We start from the raw sequence: 23623 nt of genomic DNA on the forward strand, positions 1-23623 counted from the left end.
ATAAATTATGATCAAGGCCATCGTTCAAGGAGTCATTTGGTTTTGAACCATTAATTAGTTTGAAACATTTGGTTCATTTTTGTGGCTTGAGAACCCATCCTTGACGGTTTTTTTTGAGAAACTTAATCCTCTCTGATTTGAACTCAAAATGTATAATAAAAACCATCCACATACTATTTTTTTTTTTTTTTATAATAAAAACAGGTAAAATTGATGTAACCATCCAGTTCATACTTTATTATCTGCCAGATTTTACACTATGAAACACCTCTTTGGACTGCAATTTAAACCACAAAAGTTCTAAACCACCGATCGAAACCAAAAAAGTTCAAAACCATTTAATTCGAACCCACAAAGCGAATTAAACCTATTATACTAAAGGATAACCTAATGCCGTTAATTATAAGATCCTCATTAATTAAGCAACTCTCATCTCCCTAAAAACCGTACTAAAATGAAAATTTCCAATTTTCACTGCTGAAATAAATTTGAAAAGGATGGTAAGGACCAATAATTAACATATCGTAAATTGTGTTGATGCTGGATCATGGATGTAATTGTCTAGTGAGGGATCTAAAACAAATAGGTAGAAGACAAAGTGGAAAAACACAAAAGAGGGTATGCCATGAAATATATTTCTAGTATACACATGGAAGGTCTACATTTTCATCTTTTCTAAATAGTAATCTTTGAGGAAATAACTAGTACGTAGATCATGAGTAGATGCAACATTATGAAATCAATAAAAGTCTTAGAAGACTGCAAAGTGCCAACACTACTTTACACTCTATAAGATCCAATTTTGATTTAAAGTTTCATCAATTCGATTGAGATATGCAACAATAGCTGAAGTGGTCCAAAAGGGATTACGTCAAGAAAACAAAATCATGAAAGAAAACAAGACCAACTAGAAAAAAGTAGATGGAATCAAGAAAAAAGAAGTATTGGACACCCTTCTAGCAAAATATTAGAAAGATCGCTAGCCAATGAAGGTATAATTAATATGATTGCCACCTTTGGCTAAAAAGTGAGTCTCATCCGCCGTGTATATCCTCATGGGTTTGTGCAAGGTATGACATGCCTTTAATTTTATATTGTGATATCCGTGAAAAACATGAACCGATCAATATTATATTCTTCTCTTCTTCTTCTTCTTCTTTTTTTTTTTTTTTTTTTTTTTTTTTTTTTTTTTTGGCCAAAACAATTTCTCATTAATTAAACTTAAAAAAAAGAATTCAAGTAATACTTACGTTGCTCAATGCTAGCTCAATAATGCGCATTCCTCATTAATAGTGTTATTTTAGCATAAACAAAGAAAACCAATTCTGACAAGGAAAAATTCTCCCTCTTTTGGGAAGGTCGATTGACTGGTACTAATTTTTAGGCTTGATCTAGAGCTGTATATTCATAATGAGCGGTATGCCAAAATCCTAAAATACAAGTTTTTAATTAAGGGCCAAAAATTAGTTGGCCACTAAACCGAACTCAACCACCGGGTACACTCTAGACTATAAAATAGACAAAACGTAAAACCACCATCCGACAGAAAACATTGAGAAAGATGAAGTACACTATTGAAGCTTGTTACCAACCGTACATCATAATCCTCGGCAAAATAATTGCTCTCACTCAATCTGGTTGTTTCAAGAATGTCCTCTTAGGACTTTATATTCAGCCAAAAAAAAAAAAAAAAAAAAAGAATGTCCAATATGGGTCTAGTAATCCAAATACATATATGATGACCATGATAAGTTTGTAAATCATCTTGTAGTCGAGTTAGAAAGTAATCAAGAACCACCGAGTGAGTTAGCCTAATAATAAGGAACTACCGTATTTTTTTTTATAAAGCTATTAAATATGAAGGTTTACATCTGCAGCCAATATAAACTTAATAGAATGTCTAAAATCATGCCCCCGTATATATATCTTACCTCTATCATATTTGATGGGGCTGTGGTGATGCGCTCTTTGTTGTAAAATAGGACCTAACACTAGCATTTTCAACGATCATTCCGAACCCCTTTATGTAAGACCAATAAAAAGTATGCTATACGTTGACCATCCGCTTCCAGACTTTTTAAAAGCCAAAAAAAAAAAAAAAAAAAAAAAAAAAAAAAAAAAAAAAAGAAAATAACAAAGAGCAAATACACATGGACTTTACACGTGGTGAAAGTTCATTTGTACGTGGTGGATAGCGTTTTCAAATGATTATTGTGGCTTAATGCGTAATAGAGTAGCCACAAGCGCATGATCTTGAGCCAAGTTGGATTGCCATGTCTCGGCTCTATTGGCTGTTCACTGGGAACATTGGCACATGTTGATGATGGAGAAAATGCATGGAAAAGTAATTGCATTCCATACTTTATAACTAAATGGGAAAAGTCATATCATCAACACGCATGGCCTTCTTTCTAAGAGATCTATCGTTTCGAATGCAACTGCACATTGCATTATATTATATATATATATATTGTCTATATACATGCTAATTAACAAGTTTTCTCCCCCGGAAGTTATTAAAGTTTTGGTTCTAAGCCTTATCTATCATACAAATTAAATATATGTACGTATAGACACATATCATACATACACATATAAACTTATTATATATACAGTGTGAAAGATCGAAATATGGCCCAGAAACAATTTCTTGACTTTTGATTATATATGTGCTATGAAAAATTTCATCAATATAATCGCCCTTATATCCTTACATATATGCACTGAAAAAATTTATGGGTTCTATATAGGACCGTAAGAGTAAAATTACTAATCTATTTATGTTGAAAAAAGTGCATGTCTGTTGTCCTACGTGGAAAGTGGATGAGAATGTGAAGTGGTTTATATACATGGAAGGACTCAAGACCTAATAAGTTAACCTTTTGAGTCAAGTTGAGCTCTTGAAGTGTGTTGGGCTAGTTTCGTATGTGGTATCTCCCCAACAAGTGGTATCAAAGCCGATGGTTCATATGGGTCAAGCAATCACACTTGGTTGCAGTTCACACGTTGCCTCCAATTGGTGTTCCCGTAGGTGCTCAGTGAACACACACATGAGGAGGAGATTGTTGAGAAAAGTACATGTGTGTATTGTCCCACATGAAAAGTGGATGAGAATGTGAAGTGATTTATATATATGGAAAGATCTAAGACCTAATAAGTTGACTTTTTGGGTCAAGTTAGACTCCTAAAATGTATTGGGCTAGTTTCGTATGTGGTATCTCCCCAACAATTTCTAACTCTTTTGTTTTGCCATTTTCAAGTTAATCTTTTATTTTATGGTACATGTTTTGAGAAATTTTCGATATACGGATTACTTTCTTAACAAAAGAAAATAAAAAAGTTACATAGTTTGTTTATCGCTTAATCAATCCACGATCAATATTTTGAGCTTATTGAAAGAGAAGTTAAATCTAAATTACTTATTTACAACTTAATGTTGAAATGCCTAATGTCTAATGAGATAAATTTATTCTACAAATTAAGATCTTAATTCATATTACTATATGTTTTCTTTCACATAAATTCAAATTTAATTTTTTTACTATAGTATTTTTCTTTTACATACATAATTCTGACTTAAATTGTGCAAATGAACACACAATAAATCTAGATGTTGGTATTCACGTTAAACATAATAACGGTATTAAATTATTAATATATATATGTTTGTAAATGATGTTCATTCTGTATTTCTAATATCTCATCATTTATATTGAGCAATTATTTTCTCCAAAAAAAAATGATTACTACTCCTGTCACTGCCAAAAAGAAAATGCAATATAGGTCCCGCACGTGAAGTGAAAGGTGCATGTGCTTCAAGAGTCAAGAGATTACTTTATGTCATCTAATATTCCTCTCCCAACTCATTAAGTGGAAATTGAAATGATAACATATTAAAGAATGACGTGATATATGGGATAAAATTGGTAAATTATTCTCAATTAGAACAGAGGAGATATATATATATATATATATAATATAACTATAAGTGATTTCTTTTTCTTTTTCCTCTTTTTTCTAATTTACTAATTATTGTCCTCTTTAAGGATATTAATTATGGCTTTTATTAGATCCACAGAATTCAAATACTTTACAAGTAAGTAGCCCGGCTATATTAATTATTGTGAGAAGAGGGGAAAACTTTCATGGGCTTCAAAATCCCTCTTTATTCATCCTAATGAAAACGGACATGTCCTTCTCACACAAGTAACATTATAACTAAATGATGATATCAAGCGCCTCACTAGATCTTCTAACATTCAAAGCCATAATTTAAAGAAAGTTTTTTTTTTTTTTCTTAGTCTAGAGATTGTTAACGATGATTGAATTCAAACCTAAAGAAAAGAAAAAAAGAAAAAAGGAGGAAAAAAAATGCAGGGGTACTAGTACTATATAGTGTACAACAAAGTAAACCAAATCAATCAAGAGTTGTTATTGCTAGAAAGTTACTACACAACCGAGAGAAGTACTTGTTTTGCTCAGTCAAAGGAGATCTAAAGCCCTTCACCTCCTTGAAACCGTCTTCACACGTCTCGGAATCCGTCATTGCCGCAGAAACCAAAGATCGCAGCGTGTCATACGACTTGTCGTTTAGAGCTTGAACGGAGTCCTGCAAGTTTTGGATAGCGTCCGAGTATACATCTAGGCAATCGCTGAGGTAACTGAACGTCATTTGAGAACCATTAGAAGCAAATTCAGACTTTAGATTTTTTATATAAGATAAATTGTCAACTCCTTTTGCTATACTCAGATTCAATGCGATAGCCGCGAGGCCTTTGAGATCGGAGCTTCCGCTTCGAGGATCGGATCTTAAAGAAGATATGCAAAGTTGAACGTAAAGGGTTTTCTTGCACGTTGAGGAAACCAAATCTTCGTTTTCTATGTTGTCGTTTAACGTTGAATGAGTTGTACCTGTGAAAGCAAAACAAGCGACCAAGAATATTGTTAGGACAAATGCTTGGTTAAAAGCTTTGGATGATGAAGCCATTATTAACTCTCAAGCTCTTTTCTCTTTTTTGTGTATGAGAATGATTATTGAAGATGGAAATTCATTTTTTTGTACTGTTAAAAGGAAAAAGTTTTGGCCGGCTAGGGATGAGAAATCCAAGCAGCTGATTATTATCAGTCGTCGATTATCACCAAACATTGTTTTTATGTTGTTGCATTTTTCTGAAAAGTGTTAAAGTTTTTTAGTATTTTTCACCGAACCCCACTTTTCTGTTTGTATAGAATGGGCGTGATCAATGTGTGAGGTTAATACTGAAGACAGATCTCTACATTAGGGCAAGCATATTTGTGTACATAAATAAATGATATATATATCTTTTATGGTTTCACGTGAATCATTTGGATTTTGGTGCTTGGCGTATTATTATTTTTTATTTCCCCAAGACACATTTACTACGGAATCTTTTCTCCGCCCGTTGACACGGTCAAGATCAACTAAATCCCACACCTTCCGCAGGAGAAGCTTAAAAACGACATGAAATTCGACATAAGAATCAAGAAAGAACCATAACCAACAAAAGAAATGAAAATAATAAACGACAAATGGAGAAGGGATGATGAAACGAGAAAGAAAGAAAAGAAGACAATCAAGTGACTGACCGACATGAATATCAGAAACGACAATAATGTCATTAAAAAAAATGAACAAACGACAATATATAGTAAAGACGACATGAATAGTGTAAAAGACAATAAAGAGATAAACGACATCAAACGAACACATAACTGTTCCCCAAAACCGACAAGAACTTTAAATAAGTTCAATAAATGACATCATATAAAGAAGCCGACAATAAGTTACACAAACGACATCTTTGGGAAAAACGACAATAATTTATATAATTGAAAAAGAACTATAAAGTTACAGAAAAACAACAATAAACGAAATAAATGATATGTACAGGAGAAAAGGCACAGGCTAAAAATGAGAATAAAAAAAAACAAAACATGGGAGAAACTACACAAGCGGAGAAGTGAGAAGCGACAATAAACTAAAAAACGACAATAAATTTATAGGTAAATCAATGAACACGTTATTAAAAAGAAAAGAAAAAAAAGAAGTAAAAACTTGGAAGTATGGATATTAATTTTAAAAAGATTCAGTGTAAACCTTGAAATTAAACATTTTAGAGGGATGGGACAAAAATTGTAATTGATGGAAATTCTAATGACATTGGGGCCCGGACCAATGTGGATCCGCTGAATTTATCAAAGTTAAGTAATGCAAACTACTATGGACTATATTAGAGTACTATTCCCACATCAGTTGATTACATAATAATATGCAAAAACAGACAACTAAACTTGTTCTGCATGATAGCCTTTTTGGACAAACATACCCAATTCATAAACTTAATTGATGAACTGAACTTTACCTTTCTACTTGTTGGACTCAATTTTTGTTTAATTTTAGTGTCTCAATTAATATCTAACCAATCATATGATACTGCGTCGTATAAAAAATTTAGACTTCTTTTTAACTAACTCTTTTATGCTTATTGTGGAATGACGTGGTATGACTTGATTGGATAGATACTAACTGAGACATTAAAAATTAGACAAAATATGAATCCCTAGTTGATAGATTACACAATAAAATCATTTATATTTCAAGGCTAATAATAACTCTCTTATGTCGCACAACTTCAACTGAAAAACCCTGAACTCTCATTAGCCTTCAGTTTCAAAAACACACGATCTCTGAATAAAACCCCCCCAAGCCCAAATCCACAAAAGTTAAATCTCTTTTTATTCATAAAGGGTGTCACGAACAGGAACACCTTTGACAGTTACCCAATCCCCTTGCAAGAAATTCTGCACCGTATATTGCAAAGCCTCTTCTCTAGTAATGACGCTCTTATAGCCAGGCCAATGAACTCTTTTATCAACCTTAGCGCCGGGTCCTTTGTTGTTATATTCCGCGTAGTAGAGAGTGTTGAGCGCAAAGTCTCCTTGCCACGGCAACCACCCATCGGGGTGAATAACATCATGTATTGTGGACTCCATCACAATGGTTCTGGAGTATTCCTTCCAGGGCCTTCCGAGGTAGCTCCTAATGCGGTCCTTGACGGGCTCGAGCTTGCGGTCGGCGAGGATGCGGCAGTTGTGGAGGACGATGCCCGTCGTCTGCTGCTTGTCGGTGCGGCCCTGCGCCGTGACGATGTTCTGCTGGTTGTCGAGCGGCTTCCGCACCACGATCATGCAGTTCTGGAAGACGGAGGCGGCGTCGCCGAAGATGAAGTCGACCGTGCCGGCGATGACGCAGCTGCGGTAGAACTGGCGGTGGGCCTGCGCGTAGAGAGTGTCCTGGTATCCCTCGAACCGGCAGTTGACGAAGATGGCGCGGTCGGACTGGATGCGGGCCGCCACTGCTTGGTGCTTCTCGGGGCCTGCCGTGTTCCGGAATCCCATTGCTCTGCCGATGAAACCGTCTCCTTGAGCAACTGCAATTAGGAAATTAAAAGCCTGTTTAGTTCGTTGATTCGAGTTTATAATCCGAGTTGAGATGTGACTTTATGTGAGAGTTTTTTACTGTAACAAAAAAGTTAGATGTGACTGTTTTTAACTGTAATAAAACTCAAATTTTAAACTTGAATCAATAAAATAAACGAGGCTTAAGTATATGAATTAAGTAACTAGTTATGTATTCTAGCAAAAAAAAAAAAAAAAAAGAAACTAGTTATGTACTCCTTTGCTTAATTACCAAATAAATTATCAATTTGGCTGTGTAAGAAAATGACTCATTACAACCTCGATCTAAAACGGCGAAAAAAAAACTCTCTAATAACTATTCGAAAAGAGAATAATTCTTCTACGTTCATGTGATAAATAACAGATAGGATGAGCGACAAAAGTTTCCCTATTGTTTTAACGACATATTACGCTGCATTTTAAAAATTTCAAGAATATACTATATATGTGTATATTTCTTGCTCTTTACAAATCGCATATTAAATTATTTTCAATGTTTTATTAGTTTTCCAAACTTTCAAAAAGCCAAATATGTCATAAAAGAAAAGAGCCAAATATCCATATTTTGTTAGCAGTTATGTCATGCAGGGCCAGCAAATTACCAAATGTAGCAGTTTGGAACGTCCTAACTCCATCTACAAAATTTTTGCTTCCGGTGATAATACTCTTTTGTGACCCATCACCATACATGGTGACATTTAACATCTTTTTCGTCACGATCACAGTCTCCTCGTAAATTCCTTCTTTCACATAGATCACATACCTGCATTAACGCCATGTCAAGCAACATTAATCAATAAAAGATCGATTCAACACATATTGATCATGTTACCTTGAATTATTTACTTAGGGAAAAAAAAAAGAAAAAAATCATTCTCATATTATTATCGTTATTTTTATTATTATTTTAATGTCTCACATTATGTAGTTTAACACTTTATTAAATTGGTACTCTCATGTTGAAATATTTTCATTGGGGGTAACTTATTGTTATTCAAGAAAATATCATATTTATACTCCAAGTTTCATTTTTTTTTAGACGTAAAATGACAATTTTGAGTCTAATTTTTTTTTTTTTTTAGAAAAAGAAAAACACTAAAAATTCTATCATTGGGATATGGGGAATTTTAATTTTTTTCGGTTAAGCATTTTATTTTTCAAAAAAAGTATTTTTAATTTGTTTTTAGACTAAAAGGATTAAGAATACTTTTTATGTTCCAAAAAACGGATTTAATCGACCAAGATAGCAATTTTTTTAAAAAAAATTATGAGATAGCTAAATGACATTATTGAAACATCCATGTATATACTAATATGATAAACTGCTAAACTATAGACCTCAAAATGATATTTTCCCAAAAAAAAAAAAAGAAAAAAAAAGACACCACATATGCATACCGTCCGTCGTATTTCGCGGGAATGGCTACAATAGCTTCGTTGATCGTCGTGAACTGCCCGCTGCCGTCCTTAGCCACCGTCACGTTCGGCGTTAGCTTATCGTAGTCCACCTTAAGCATTCTCCGATCATCTTCTTCCATCCAGTCCGGGAATCCGTAATCATCCAAAGACGGACCGTTCGATACCGGTGTCGGCTCTCTTGCGGGCGAGGGCGCCGCCGCTATTTCCGCCAGGTGACGGGCCGTTAATTCTGTTGCACCCGACAACTGGAACGCCGAAAGAAGCGAGGAGATCTCGGTAACCAGCGCGAGCGAGTTGCTGGTGAACTCCTTAGAGGCCTTGAATAGTCTGGCCAAATCGGCCTTCAATTTTGATCCCTCCGGAAATCCATCGACGCAGGTCTGCTGGTAGGATATGACGGCGCTCAACCAGCTATTAAGGTCGGGGGTTTTCGTCGAAAGAGTCCCCGGAGAGTTGTTTCCGACGGTGGAAACGGAGGCGTCGAGCTCATCCAAGGCGTCTTCCACCAAGCCCTCGCAGTCCTCGTACGCGGCTTTTTCTTGAGGGCTGTTGAACTTGAGCGAGCTCGTCTTGTTGAAGTCCCTGCGGAGCTCGTCCTTCGCGGCGACGATCGCCGCCTTGAGTAAATCCCTTGGCGAGGCAGCGGTCTGGTTCCGCAGGGCGACCTCGCACTTCTCCCGGTAATCCGTGGCGTTGCATATGACCTTGACGATCTTGTGGGCTTGGGAGTCTGTGTTACCGGGCGGAACAGCGGCTGCGGTGGCGGTGGCGGCATCTAATTGGCCGTGGCGCTCCGCATGCGAGACGAGGGCGAAGAATCCCGCCCCGATAAGGGCGAGGAGGGCGACGCCGGAGACGATGCTGATGGTGAGTACCCTCCTCTTGAACTTCTGCTCTTTCGCGGCTCTTCGGCGTTCCGTGATTTCGTCGAAATCTTGAAACGCCATTTTTAAAAGAGAACGGCTAAGGCAGATAAGCCCTCCTCTGCCTTAGATTTCAACCCAGAGAGGGGGAGGGAGAGAGAGAGACGGTGAGAAAGAGCAACAGAAGAAAAAGAAAATGCTTTAATTTCCTTCAAATTTCTCTCTATTTGTTTTCTCTTTGTTGTTGGGTTCATAAAGTAGTTTGATGTCTTGTTTATTTTGGCCAATTTGATAAAAACGGGTCTGGACGGGAGGTTTTTCAGGTTTTCTATTTTAAAAGTTAGTTATGTACTTCCTTTCTGTTCCTTCTAGCTAAAACCATATTTCCCGCGCATCCTTGAGATTTGCGTAAAATTACGAATTTACCCTAAGTACCAAAGATGCGTGCTAATATATATAGTTATTTTGTTTGTTTGTTTGTTTTTTTTTTTTTTTTTTGAAGAAAAATGGTTATTTTGAATTTTTAATTTGAGTTGAAATGTGATTTTATATAAGAGCTTTTTACTGTAGCAAAAAGTTAGATGTGATTGTTTCTGAGAACTTTTTACTGTAGCAAAACTCGAATTCTAAATTCAAATCGGTGAAATGAACGAGACCTTAATATTGAAATTACTCAATTTATAACAAAGGCAGGTAAAGTTGTGTTGTGTTTTGTGAGGATGTGATTAAGCTAAAACCAACTAAACCAGTCGTTTTTTTTTTTTCAAGAAAGGTGTCAATATTATGGAATATAGGTACGTATATATATACACACATAGGACAAATAAATATTCATTTCTACGTGGTTTTCATCGAATATCTTATAACCACATTTCCTTCCCAAAGAAAACGAATTGTCGTTTAGCTTTGAAGGAAACAGTTGTAGCTCATACGTTTCTCTCGCAAAGGAAAACAACACACGCTGTCTTTTGAAAATACATGTGTCATTGACTCGTTTATTGTGCAACAAAGAAATGTTTCCTTCTGGATAACTGAAACGATAATTTACTAGTGTTACCGTTCATTAATCCAATAAATATGTCGTTCGCATGTTGAAAAACGACATCTGAGAAACTTTGTGCCGTTTTCTTTGTTGGTTATTTTTGTAGATATTTGGACCTAAGATGAAAGCAAACATACGATAGTTACGACATTCCAAAATCAAATAGGAGATATAAATAATGATAGAACATAAAATCATTTCTATTTCGAATTTTATCAAATGACGTGTAATTTTAAAATATAAATAATGATAGAACATAAAATCATTTCTATTTCGAATTTTATCAAATGACGTGTAATTTTAAAATAAAACACATGCTAATCCTCATGCAACGTCGTTTTTGCGAAAGAGAAAAAGATACATCAGGTAAACGATACGCCGTTTCCATCCAAAGGGAAATGACATGTCGTGTTCAGATGTCATTTATTGTATAAAGAGCCCTTATTCTCTCATTGCAATAAAACAGTGATAACTTTAAAGGTATTCTTTGGGGGAAAAGGAGACAACTCTTGTTTAATAGGTATTAAATAAAAATAAAAGATAAAAATCTAAACTTATGCACGAACAATTTTCTCTATTCTTCTCTTAATTACCTTCAAAAATCTTGAAAGAAGAGCTCAGGTAAGCTACATGTTGCAAGTTCCAAGTAATTATGTTCCATCCAAAAGAAAAAGTCGTGTTTCAATTGCGATTTGATACTCAAACTGAATAATTTCAACAATATTTTACGTAATGTGAGATATCTAATATCTATATATCCTGAGCGCACATGGAGGTTATCCAAAAAGAAGATCAATAGTAACTATTCTGTCTACTAGATACAACTATATATATATCACCAACTGTAGCATATGCGCATCTTATTCAATGTTAAATCTTTAATTAACAATAAACCATCCCACCGACAGAGATTATATCATACATGTTGCAATGTGTACATAGAATTGTCAGAAAAATTTCAATTATAACCCAAATTTTCATTTTTTAAATATTTATTTCAAATTTAAAATTTCTAATAAATAAAAAATCAACTATACTACTATAATATTCACACAATTTGAACTCTAAACGCTAAAAATTAATATTAAACCCCATTACAAGTTTAGTTATTAAGGGAAAACATTAAAATATAGATAGATAAATGAAGGTAAAATGACTTTTATATCGCAAAGTTTAGTTTAAATTGTTGGTTTGATTTACGCTCCGCCTAAAAAAAATTTGGCTCCGGCACTGTACAAAGTATTAAGAGAGATCAGAAGGGGCCTTCCACAAGCCACGTGGATTGTCTGTTTACTCATGTTCCGCTGCATGCCATCGACCGACAATAACACAATGACTTGGATAAACTAAGGAGCAATACATGCTTCTTTGATGTTTAGCCTTGAAGCATCTCCGACAAATAATTCTGAAGATATACAACAATTCTTGGCGTTTTACGAACAAACCCATTAAAAATTGGACTGTTGTGGCATAAAAGATTTTTTTAACTCTTCATAGAACCACTATACATATTCATTGATATATGATAAATTATATTTTAATTTTACGTATAAAAAATCTATTTTCATTTGATTTTGTTATTAATCATACACTAAAGTTTTCTAATAAAAAATTTTCTAAATTTTACTTTTCCAGAAATCCAAAACTTTAATGCGGCTGCTGTACATGTATGACAATTCAAATATCTATGGAACTTTTTTATGTAGTACTACAATTATTTCGTGAATATCATGATATGATAGTTTTATCAGATTTTTTCTATTAAAGTAAGGAAATTATCATAAATCATTACTATTTTATTTTGATAATCACAACACAACTAAGGTAATTACTTACATGAGAATAATACTAAAAAGATAGGATCTTTGTACAGTAGAATTTTATATAAATAGCGTGCGTAATTTTCACAGTTAAATTTGATCAAAACCATGATTATCTTCTTAAATGTGAAAAGTAACTCTTTTATCCATATAACCAATCAATATTCACATGCCATCTTCGGATCCTCACAATTATTACAAAGGGCTTACATTTTACACACAATCGGTGAAAACAAACCTCACCTAACTTAGCATTTATTCAAAAAGTACGTAACTTTAAAGCTATGTTTGGTAAGAGGTTCTGCGAGTTTGAACTTACAGGCTCAATAATATATTCATTTGAGACTCTAAAAAACATATTTAGATCGAGACTACATTTAAAACCATCCCAAACCTAAAAATGAGAATCTTCTCCCCCCCTTGAGTTTTGCAGATTTGAATCGATATGGTTCCAAGCATTTTTTTTACACTCATCTAGCAAATTTCTCATTGAGAGCTCTACAGAACGAGCCCTAAATCCCATCATCATAAGGAAAAGAAGTGGACTCCAACCAAGCATACCCAGTGATAAACTCCGACGCAGTAAAATTCGACGCATCACTGTAATCCATGACGTGATAACCCAACCAATCGACTCTATTCTCCGTGCTCGAACCGGGCCCATAGTTGTTGTACTCCCCATAGTACAAAGTGTCCAATCCCTCATCTCCGGACCACTTTGTCCACCCAGACGGCTCAATGAAGTCGTCAACATAAGACTCCAAAACCACCGTCCTTGAGTACACTCTCCACGGCCTACCCAGGTAGCTCTTGACGCTGCCTGCGTTGGCATATAGCTCGTCCGTAGCCAGGATCGAGCAGTTCTGTATTGAAATTCCCGTGTCCTCGTCCGGGGTGTCACGGGATTGTGCCGTCACGACGGTGAATTGCCCCGGCATCGGCATTGTGGAGACGATGTCGGAGGCTTGGAATATCACCGCCGCGTTGCCGAAGATGAAGTCGATGGTCCCGTAGATGTCGCATTCGCGGTAGAATTGGCGGAAGGAGTGGACGTAGAGCGTGTCTTGGTTGCCGTTGAATGTGCACCTGTACATTGCGGCGAAGTCCGCGTTGACCCGGAGAGCCACGGCTTGCTGGTTTTTTGGGCCTGCGCTGTTTTCGACAGTTATATCTCGGGCTAAGAAGCCTTCTCCGGAAACCGCTGAAAAGTTGAGTGTTTTTTTAGGTGAGAAAAGATTGCGCGGAACGTGTTTAATAAAAAGCCTCAAAGAAGAAAGCTAAAAGTGCAAGTGTTTTTAGGTGGTTTACCAAGAGTAGCAGATCTGAAAGTGGTCCATCCACCACCGACACTTCTGTTACCGGTAATAACGGTAACGTTGCTTCCATCTCCTAGGATAACAATGTTGGGCTTGTTGCTTGGGATCTCCACGTTCTCCTCATAAACCCCTTGTTTCACATTGATAATCACTCTGTCATAGCTGTTATTCGGAGCAAAATTTACGGCGTCCGTGATGGTGGTGAAGTTCCCTGTCCCGTCTTGCGCCACGGTGAGCACTTCGCTGGGGTCGTATTCGTCGCCGGAGCTCTGCAAGATCCGCCGAGATTTCCTCGAAAGCCACGGCGGAAACGCCATGAGCCGCCGGTTGTTACGCCCTTGTGGGGCACCCGGTTTGGAGAGCATGGAGAGTGAATTGCTCACGTGCTTGTATGTACCAGTTAAAGAATTCACTAGGGTCGGCTTCAGAGGACCGGAAGCCGAATCTAGGCCTTCCAAGCACGTGTTCTTGTTGGTGAGAGCCGCGCTGAGATAAGCCCTCGCGTCGTCTATTTTCCGCGAATTCGCCGATTTGATTCGAGAAACCGTTCTCTGTAAAGATGTCACCGTGATTTGGTGGAGGTCCTTGCAGTCTTTGATTGCTCCCCTTTGTTTCTCAACTATGTTGTTTCCCTGTCCGGCGGTTGATAAAAGGCCGGAGAGTTTTCCGGCTTCGGATATTGCGCTTTGTAGGGCTTGGAGGAGGTAGGTGAGGATGTTGGGGCTGATATTTATGGAAATAGAGAGCTTTAGTGAATCAAAGCAAGCTTCCGGATATGGAGTTGTCTTGCAGATTGATCTAATGGAAGACAAATGGGCATCCATTGAAGTGTTTGTGGAGGAAGATGAATGGTTTTGAAGAGCAGAAGAAGTGCTTGTGCAAAAGATTAGTAGTATTATGGAGAAAAGCAGAAGCGGTTTTGGAATGAAGGAAGCCATGAGAGGTAGCAGTATTCAACAGCACATATAGAGAAGGGAATAGGGTCCATATATTGGGGTTTCATAAATAATATCTTCCGGAACGTAACTTGCATGGATTTTCTTACTTTAATGAATGTGCCACACAGATTCTTATGATGCCCTACTTTGAAAATAACGAAATAATAATGACAATCACTGTATACATGTCCTTTTTTTTTCCTTTTCTTTTTTTTTTCTTCCCCACGGGAATTATTGGAAGAAGGGGTATAAAAAATGAGATTAGGGTATAAAAATAGCCGATCGCAACTTTGCCTTAAAGCGCTGAATTTGTGTTAGGTTCTGTTAGTTTTTTTTTTTTATTTTTTATTTTTTATATTTTACTATATTAATATGATTTTGACTAGATTTAGCGTTTGAGAAAAATTTAAATTCAAATTCTCAATCAGAATTAATGTTTTGTCCATATACAGAATTTCGTGTTATCAAGATATACGGGAGGGAATGGGAGGAGGTTCTGTGCCCGATATTTCTGTCAGATATTTAAAAATTGAAGTTTGAAATTAGACAGGACCTCGTGGAGTAAGATACTAGTTGCCGAAATCAACTTTTGGATTATGCGTCGGTTCAGAGACCCTAATTTGAACTTGACATGGATTTCAGTACAAAAGTATCTCAAGAAGAAAATTCTAATGCTCTAATTTTTCCAAGACCGCTTGGAAAATGAGAGCTCAATTGATAGTGAGTTGAGGATTTGCAAAGGGGGGGCAAAAAAAACGCGTAATTTAGCAACTTGACTAATTTGTATCCGTGAGAAAGAAAGAGTCAAAATTTGGAGCACTAATTATTTTATTTATTAGTTCCCAGCATCTACCAAGGATTTCACATGTCCAAGAATCCTTTTGTGGCTTGTTTTTGTCGGGTTTAGCCCACTTGACTGACTTTTATGGGCGTCACAGGTTTCATTGGTCACCTTTCTAATGCCTAAAAATCACAAACCAACATAATTGCCACGAATCCAGCCAAAAAAGTGCTACTGTTTTGTTACGGAAAGTTTTCAATGTTTGGTAGAGGGATTCGTTCCCTGATTCGAATCATGATTCATGATTCATGATTCGTTACAGTATTTTCTCTCACAAAAAATACACGTAAATCGAAAATGGTTCGAATCACATGGTTTGAATCCTCCAACCAAACGAAAGAGCTAGAAATAGTGTCTGATGTTTACTAAAGTGTGCTTCCAGCTTTTCTCAACCATATTTACTCCATATTGGTCTTATTTGGGTTAAATATATTTGGAGAAAAAAAGGTTAATTTACTGTAACTACTTGGGTAAACACATGGTAAACGATAATGTTGTTTATCTTGGCTATATTTTTTTGGAGACAAAAAATATTTCTAAAAAATTTTAGTGTCCATAAGAATAAATGATGATAAAATGTTAAAGCAAACTTGAAATTAGGTAGTGCAAATACAAGATTGAATCAAAACTAGAACACTGTTATGCTCTTCAAATCAAACAACTTTTAGGAATTCCCACAAGGCTCTGCAGGGAAAAGAATTGTTTGAAGGTTCTATAATAAATTTTCTGCCTTTTTTTTTTTTCTTTCTTTTTTTTTCGAAAAAATGGATAGATATATAGTCTGGACAAGCTAGAGACTTGGCCTCCTCTGTTTGTCTCAGTTCAGGCCTAAGTCTAACACCTAAGAGCCTTGAGTTTATCCGTCTGGGATCATAACAACCATTACCAAGTCTAATTTTCAAATCACTTTTTGTAAATTAAAAGTCTAGTTATTTATTTGTTTCACCCTTTTTTTTGGGTGGTTTGAAAATACTATTTCCACATGACACAATAAAATTTTGCTTTTTGTTCGTATAATTATATTACAAAGAATTAAAAAGTGAATTAATAAAGAGGCATTTTCATTAGAGAAAATTCGATACTCCATTATTTTGGGACATTCCACCAAAATCTAATGCACTCACTAGTGGAATTGGAAACCTCTAGTGCCGTTCTCTTGGTTCAGCCCACTTGAGGGGCACAAATTCGATACTCCATTATTTTGGGACATTCCACCAAAATGCGCTTTTTCATTATATGTGCCCTTAGAATGGATTCCGCAAATCCTCCCACATAAATGATATATTGGAATGTCAACCTTCCAAAAAAATAAAAATAAAAATAAAAATAATAGTTCTCTAACTCACTCCAAATCACTCATCTAGAGTTGGTCCAAACTTCTCTAGAAGGAATAAAAATAGAAAAGTACACGGTTTGTCATAATTATGTGTAAATTTATTATTTATGTCATTTTAAATAATTGAGTGCTATTGTGATCTTTTATTTTTTCTTATTAATTAAATGATAATTGGTGACGTAAATAATATTTTTCACAAATTTAAATGGTATTTCTGATTTTTTCCTAATAAAAATCTCAAACAACAAGATCTTAAGGTTATTTTAGCGCCCTTTTGTTTCGAAGATTCGAATTGAGAACTTAAGTTAGGTGAGAGAAAACATTGCCCCACGTTGAATTCATTGAATTTTTATGAGAAAAAAATTATAACAAAAAGTTTGAGCTCTTATTTAAGTTGTGAAACAGGGCCTTAACTTCTTAATACAACACTTCCAAAAATTGTGGAAGAGGTAACAAATAGTATACATTTCTGCCATATCTTATACTCTCTAGTGGCTGATAATCTATAAACATTTAACCAAAAAAAAAAGAGAGACAGCCCACAAATGATCCTCCTCAACACCTCAAACCCTGCGGTGTATCTAACACCAGTAGAAGGCAACCACAGATTCCCTTCAATGAATTGAGCCACCGTGTAGTTATTAACCTGACTGGACTCATTGAACGCGTGGTAACCGGGCCACTTGACCCGTTTCCCGAGGCCCGATCCAGGCCCATAATTCATAAACTCGCCGTAAAACAACGAATCAAGCGCAAAATCGCCGTTCCACTCCAGCCACCCCTCGGGCCGAACGGCGTCAGTGATGTACGACTGGAAAACGACCGTCCGGGAGTAGAGCTTCCACGGCCGCCCGAGGTACGTCTGCGTGGAGTTAACGCCGGCGGCGCGGAGGTCGGCGTCGGCGGAGATGTTGCAGAACTGGAGGGAGAAGCCGGTGGGCTCGTTGGGGTCCTTGCGGCCCTGGGCCGTGATGGTGTTCTTCTGGTTGGGGAGGCCCTTGCGGGCGAGGATCTGGCAGTTCTGGAAGATGGCGGTGGCGTCGCCGAAGATGAAGTCGACGGTGCCACTGATCTGGCACTCGCGGAAGAACTGGCGCATGGTGTGGGTGTAGAGGGTGTCCTGGTAGGCCCGGAAGCGGCAGCGGAAGAAGACGGAGAGGTCGGAGTCGGAGCGGAGCGCCACCGCCTGGTGCTTCTCCGGCCCCGCCGTGTTCTCGATCGTTAGGTCCCGGGCTATGAAACCTCGCCCGCTCACGGCTGCATGGGAAAAGAAACTTGATCAGTTTTCACATTCAATTAAGGGTCAATTCTAAAAAAAATTTATTTTTGGTTCATCACATAACAGAAGTTTCTTAAATTATATTATCGTTTAATCGTACGTTTAGATTGATTAAGGGCTTGCTTTTAATAATAATATCAAGAGTCCGTGATGTTTAAAATGTTTCAAAATTGACTACGATTATCGTGGTGTGACAAAGCAAATCATTTCATCAGCTGCCCTCAAAAGAATGACAAGAAAACCGAACGTGAGTCACTGAAAAATATCAAGAACAGGATATTGAAAGTTTTACTTGACTGGTACACACGCGGCATGGGATCTATATTATCAAGATTTTAATATAGATATTACAGGACTAATTAACTTTGCCATATCAACATAAATCGAACAGTTTTAAAACGTTTTATACGTTATAAATCAAAGTATATTTGATGTAAAGTTCAAGGATCATCGTTTGAAAAAAAAAAAAAAAGAGTAGAAGTTACTGCATGGATATAATTTTTTGGTTATTAATTACAAAGCACCGGCATCCCTTCTCAAGTAAATAGATCACTGAAGAAGAGGTTCTTTGGACTCTATGCACTTTCTAGTTTCTACGTTCTAGTTGGAGATAAATAACACAAGCCTAACCTACCAACCTTCTTAATATGGAATGCAGAAATAATAACAGAAGTCATGAGCAACTTAACTTTGAACTCTCTTAAAATGATTTACCCAAAAATGGTAACTTTTAATTCCTATTTCATGATAAACTCACGAAAGTGTAGCATTTGGCTCCTGATCTAATAGACAACCCGAACAAACCAACGTGGAGTGTCTTCTTTTCTTGCCTTAAAAATGGAGTCATGCATATGGAGATTAGAAATGCGGCAAAATCGCTCTGCATACTGAGCTACCATAAATAAATTACGTAGTTCTATAATTTTTGTTGGACTTATTAGCTAACCTCATAAATCTTCAACCAAAACAAAAAAAAAAAAAAAAAAAAAACAAAAAAGCTATCCTCATAAATTTGTTGACGCAACACTGTTAGCGATCCATTTTGCCACTTGTCTATGTGACTGCACAATGCTCATGAATCAAGCTGTGACAAGTCACTGGTGGTATAAGTATTAGCCATGTTCAATTAATTATGCACATATACTATTTCCTGAAAAAGGACCGTCAATAAATACCTATTTCAACTTGGCCCAAATCTTCACAATTAAAGGCACGAATTTAATACATTAGTACTTCATCAAATAAATATATTTACTTGAAAAGTGTTCCATTATCTGGATTAATGTGACACACTACATCTAGGTCCCACTTTATAGAGCGCAACCAATAAAGCTAAATAGCATTGCTATATTCACGTACATATTATGAAGTAAGAAAAAAAAAAAATAGGAAAAGCAAAATATCAAGATATTTTCTTAGGTTAATTAATATACTTACCTTTTCTGGTAAATTAGTATATCTTTCAATATTAATTAATGTGATATTTTTTAAACATTTATTATTAAAAATAAAAGTTGAGATCTCTAGTAATTATTCTTCTTATCAGCAGTGTTCTATTTATACTCTCAAATTTGCATTAAAAACCATAATTTCTGTATATTTTTTTAATTTTGACCTATCATATAAAGCTCCTCATTCTTTATATATATATTTAATATCTTCGAAGCGAAGCAAATGAATAAAAAAACGAGAGAGAATTCCAACTATACAAGACATTTATTTACTAAAAGATAAGGGGGCTTACCAAAAGTTGCAGTCCGAAATGTGGTCCAACCGTCGACGAAGCTCCGGTTGCCGGAGATAATTGTGGCATCCAAACCATCACCAACCATCATAATATTCCATCTCTTCTTCTTGATCTCCACATTTTCATAGTAAACCCCTCTCTTTATATATATCACAAACCTTCTCATGCTATACTCTGGTGCTGCCAACACCGCGTCCATCACCTTTGTGAAGTTCCCACTCCCATCTTGGGCCACAACAACGTCCGCAGAAACCCTATTTCCTTCCAGAAGCTTCCTGGCCTTGGGCTTGACCCATGACGGAAACTGGGCCTTGCGATTGGTCTTTGAAAGCGCAGAAGTTGGGTTCACTTGGGTCAGGAGATCCTTGACCAGGGAGGTGATTTGGTTAAGCCCACCGGTGACTAGTCCCTTGACTATGCTGTTGGTGCCTTCAAATCCGTCATTGCACGTGTCTTGGTTAATCAGCGCAGCGCTTAGCCATGTCCTTAGATCACCGCTTAGATTTCCCGTACTGTTGTGTTTACCTGTCGAGACAAAATAAAAAAAAAATGCATGAGAAAATATACTACACTTGATCGTAACTTAAAAAAGTACGGAAAAATAAACTAAAATAAGGAAACTTCATTTGAGGTTACGGGGCTTTATGAAGTAACACTATTATTATGGCCATGACCCGCAAGCCAAAAATCTTCCAAATCTGTCTTTCTTCAACAAAAAATTACTAAAACACAATATATATATATATATATACCTCAGCGGAGGAGTCAAGCAGATCAAGGCAATCGGAGACGGCGTTAGAAAGGCGAAAATCGCCGAAGAAGCTGGCGAACTGGGAGAGAGTAGAAGCGACCTGTCTAATAATGTCTATTAAATCCTTGATAGAGCTGGTAAACTCGGAGTTGGCCACTTTCAAACATTCTGGCTGGAGAAAATCAGCAGAAGTCCCATCTGAGCTAACAATCACAAAAGAGCTAGAAAATAAAACAAGTAACAAAAGCAACAAATATTTCTGCCATTGATTACGATCAAGAGCCATTGGGATATCTATCTTAATTAGTAGCTAGTGGGAATGGTGATATAAAAGTGACACTATGAAATGAAATATATGGGCAAAGTCAGTGGTGAGGGGTCAGAGTTGTGAGAGAGGTGCCTATTTAAGGCAAGATGGGGTGGGGGTGAAGAGGAAGTGATTTAGTTGGGCAGGTGAAGCAATTTAAGAGGGGTCGTGGGTCTAATATATTATATAGTTTTCAAGTCCATATGCCATGTGTCGGCGGTCAGATGTTGTGGACTAATCGAAATAATTTGATTCATATCTTCTCACCAAGAAATGCAATTTCACATGCAAAGTGTAAAGATGGATCTCTGGTCTTTGACTGTTGGGATGAAAAATGTTAGCATTATTTTTTTCTTATTTTTTTATTTAATGTTTGACATGTGAATTTTATTATCTTATTTTATGTTTAAATAATAGGATAAATTTTATAAATTTAATATGAACTTTATCACTTGTGTCAACATGTCTCCTGAACTTTAAAATGTGCATGTTGTGCCTTTAAACTTTGTCATTTGTATCAACATACCCCCTGAAGTTAACTTTGTTAAGTTTTTTTTAACGAAAATGCTTATAAATGCTTCTTAAACTTTGTTACTTGTGTCAATATATCATCTGAACTTTAAAATGTACATGTTTTGTCCCGTGAACTATAATATGTCTCTAACTTTTTTCCCTCCATCTTGATTCTATCAGCTTTTTGAACGGAAATGTTGATATAATCATTAAATGGCTAATTATCTATGATATTTGAGATTTATTAAATACATTCACCTCTAAAAATATTAGTTAAGCACAAATTCTCAAAACATTAGTTGATTAGAGGCAATACAGAGGAAAAAAATGAGGAGCACATATGTATAATGTAATGAATTTTGTTAGTTTTTTTTCTTAATATTTCACCTGATAGAAGTGCTCAACATATAACATGTTTATGCTTTGTACATATATAGCATTTCTAAATTTAAATGCGTTCAGGTTAATTATTTTATTGTACATTTTTTTTTATAAAAAAACACAACCTTAAGAAACTCATTAACTTAACAAACTTTAATGGTCAAATATCATAGATAATTAGCAATTTAATGGTTATATCAACATTTTTGTTCGAAAAACTGTTAGAATCAAGATGGAGGGAGAAAAGTTGGAGACATATCATAGTTCAGAGTGCAAAACAAGTACATTTTAAAGTTTAAGAGGCATAATGACACAAGTGACAAAGTTCAAATGGTGTTTATAAGCATTTTCATTAAAAAAACTTAACGCAGTTAACCTCAGGGGGCATGTTAACACAAGTGACAAGGCCTAGAGGGCACAACATGCACATTTTAAAGTTTAGGAGGCATGTTAACACAAGTAACAAAGTGCAAGAAAAATTTATACAATTTATTTTATATAATAATAACATATTATATTAGTAATGTTAATATGTCAAATAATAAACACACAGAGTAACAAAAAAATTGATGTTAACATTCTCATCAAGGATTTGAGTTTAATTTTAGACCCACTCACTGCCTTTTTCAAATAGGATTTAAGCCCCACATTGGGTTATATGTACCTCTATCAAAGCCAGTTTAGTATTTTTTTTGTAACTTTAGTAATAGAAAATTTTCTATGGTAAGATAGAAAAATACTCCAACTATGAAGGCTGTTTTTAAACTGTAAAATTTTAATCCAGATTTCGTCGATTTACGTACTTCTTTTATTTGATTTGATTGAAATTGTTATTTATTTTGTGATCATAACCGCACATTACTAATATTTAACTAATGAATAAATAATGTAATTTGGTGTTATCAAATAAATTTTTAGTAAAAATATTTTCTGTATATGGTAGTAAACCAAGTTTTATCAGCTGTTTGATTAAATTTTAATGGTCTGATTAATGAATGACCACGTTAAAAGTAGTGTATACAGATGTTAAAATTTAACCCAATGACTTAGGGCCCGTTTAGTTCGTTAATTCGAGTTTTTAATTTGAGTTGAGATGTAATTTTATGTGAGAGCTTTCTACTGTAGTACAAAAGTTAGATATGACTGTTTCTGAAGTTTTTTACTGCATCAAAACTCGAATTCTAAACTCGAATCAGTAAAATAAACAGGGCCTTAAAAAATTTGCTCCAATAACAGTAGAGATAAACAACGTGTCCTACCCTAGCATATTCCAATATTTTCAATATGCAAGTAGCATCAATCATCTTCCTTTATAATAATAACATTTCAGCCGTGAATTAATTACGAAATTTGTGCTAGTCGATTTTACTATGTATATGTTAGGACCATATGGGTGTCATGATCGGTTGTTCCTTCAAAGAACAAAAAATATGGCAAGGCAAGGGCCATGCTCACTGTCCCTCTCTTTTCTCTTTTCCCTATTCTTCAATTTGAAGGCCAATCCTATAGTTTCTACATAATTCAGCACTCAGTGAAGTCATAATTAATTCACATTCTTTCTTACGCTCGTGCACCAAAGCAAAAGGCCACT

General features: G+C 35.8%; 4 protein-coding genes across 4 annotated transcripts; all 4 read right to left on the reverse strand.

Annotated features, from left to right (window-relative positions):
- Positions 1-4417: 4417 nt before the first annotated feature.
- Positions 4418-4987, reverse strand: LOC21402507 (putative invertase inhibitor). Its single transcript, XM_010108788.1, has one exon. It carries the CDS (start codon positions 4985-4987, stop codon positions 4418-4420), a length of 570 nt encoding a protein of 189 aa, XP_010107090.1.
- Positions 4988-6639: 1652 nt separating this feature from the next.
- On the reverse strand, positions 6640-9892 carry LOC21402508 (putative pectinesterase/pectinesterase inhibitor 45). The gene is made up of 3 exons (XM_010108789.2): positions 8878-9892; positions 8082-8242; positions 6640-7451 (listed from the first exon to the last, which is right to left on the reverse strand). The coding sequence occupies exons 1-3, from the start codon at positions 9843-9845 to the stop codon at positions 6757-6759; spliced, it is 1824 nt and encodes a 607-aa protein (XP_010107091.1). The 5' UTR covers positions 9846-9892; the 3' UTR covers positions 6640-6756.
- Positions 9893-12798: 2906 nt separating this feature from the next.
- Positions 12799-15106, reverse strand: LOC112093716 (probable pectinesterase/pectinesterase inhibitor 12). Its single transcript, XM_024172710.1, has 2 exons — positions 13932-15106; positions 12799-13824 (listed from the first exon to the last, which is right to left on the reverse strand). The coding sequence occupies exons 1-2, from the start codon at positions 14875-14877 to the stop codon at positions 13136-13138; spliced, it is 1635 nt and encodes a 544-aa protein (XP_024028478.1). The 5' UTR covers positions 14878-15106; the 3' UTR covers positions 12799-13135.
- Positions 15107-16552: 1446 nt separating this feature from the next.
- Positions 16553-21222, reverse strand: LOC21402509 (pectinesterase/pectinesterase inhibitor PPE8B). Its single transcript, XM_024172677.1, has 4 exons — positions 20839-21222; positions 20078-20651; positions 17617-18311; positions 16553-16582 (listed from the first exon to the last, which is right to left on the reverse strand). Exons 1-4 carry the CDS (start codon positions 21115-21117, stop codon positions 16553-16555), a joined length of 1578 nt encoding a protein of 525 aa, XP_024028445.1. The 5' UTR covers positions 21118-21222.
- Positions 21223-23623: the final 2401 nt, after the last annotated feature.

Source organism: Morus notabilis, unplaced genomic scaffold (genome assembly GCF_000414095.1).
Source record: "Morus notabilis unplaced genomic scaffold, ASM41409v2 Scaffold1303, whole genome shotgun sequence".
NCBI classification, from domain to species: domain Eukaryota; kingdom Viridiplantae; phylum Streptophyta; class Magnoliopsida; order Rosales; family Moraceae; genus Morus; species Morus notabilis.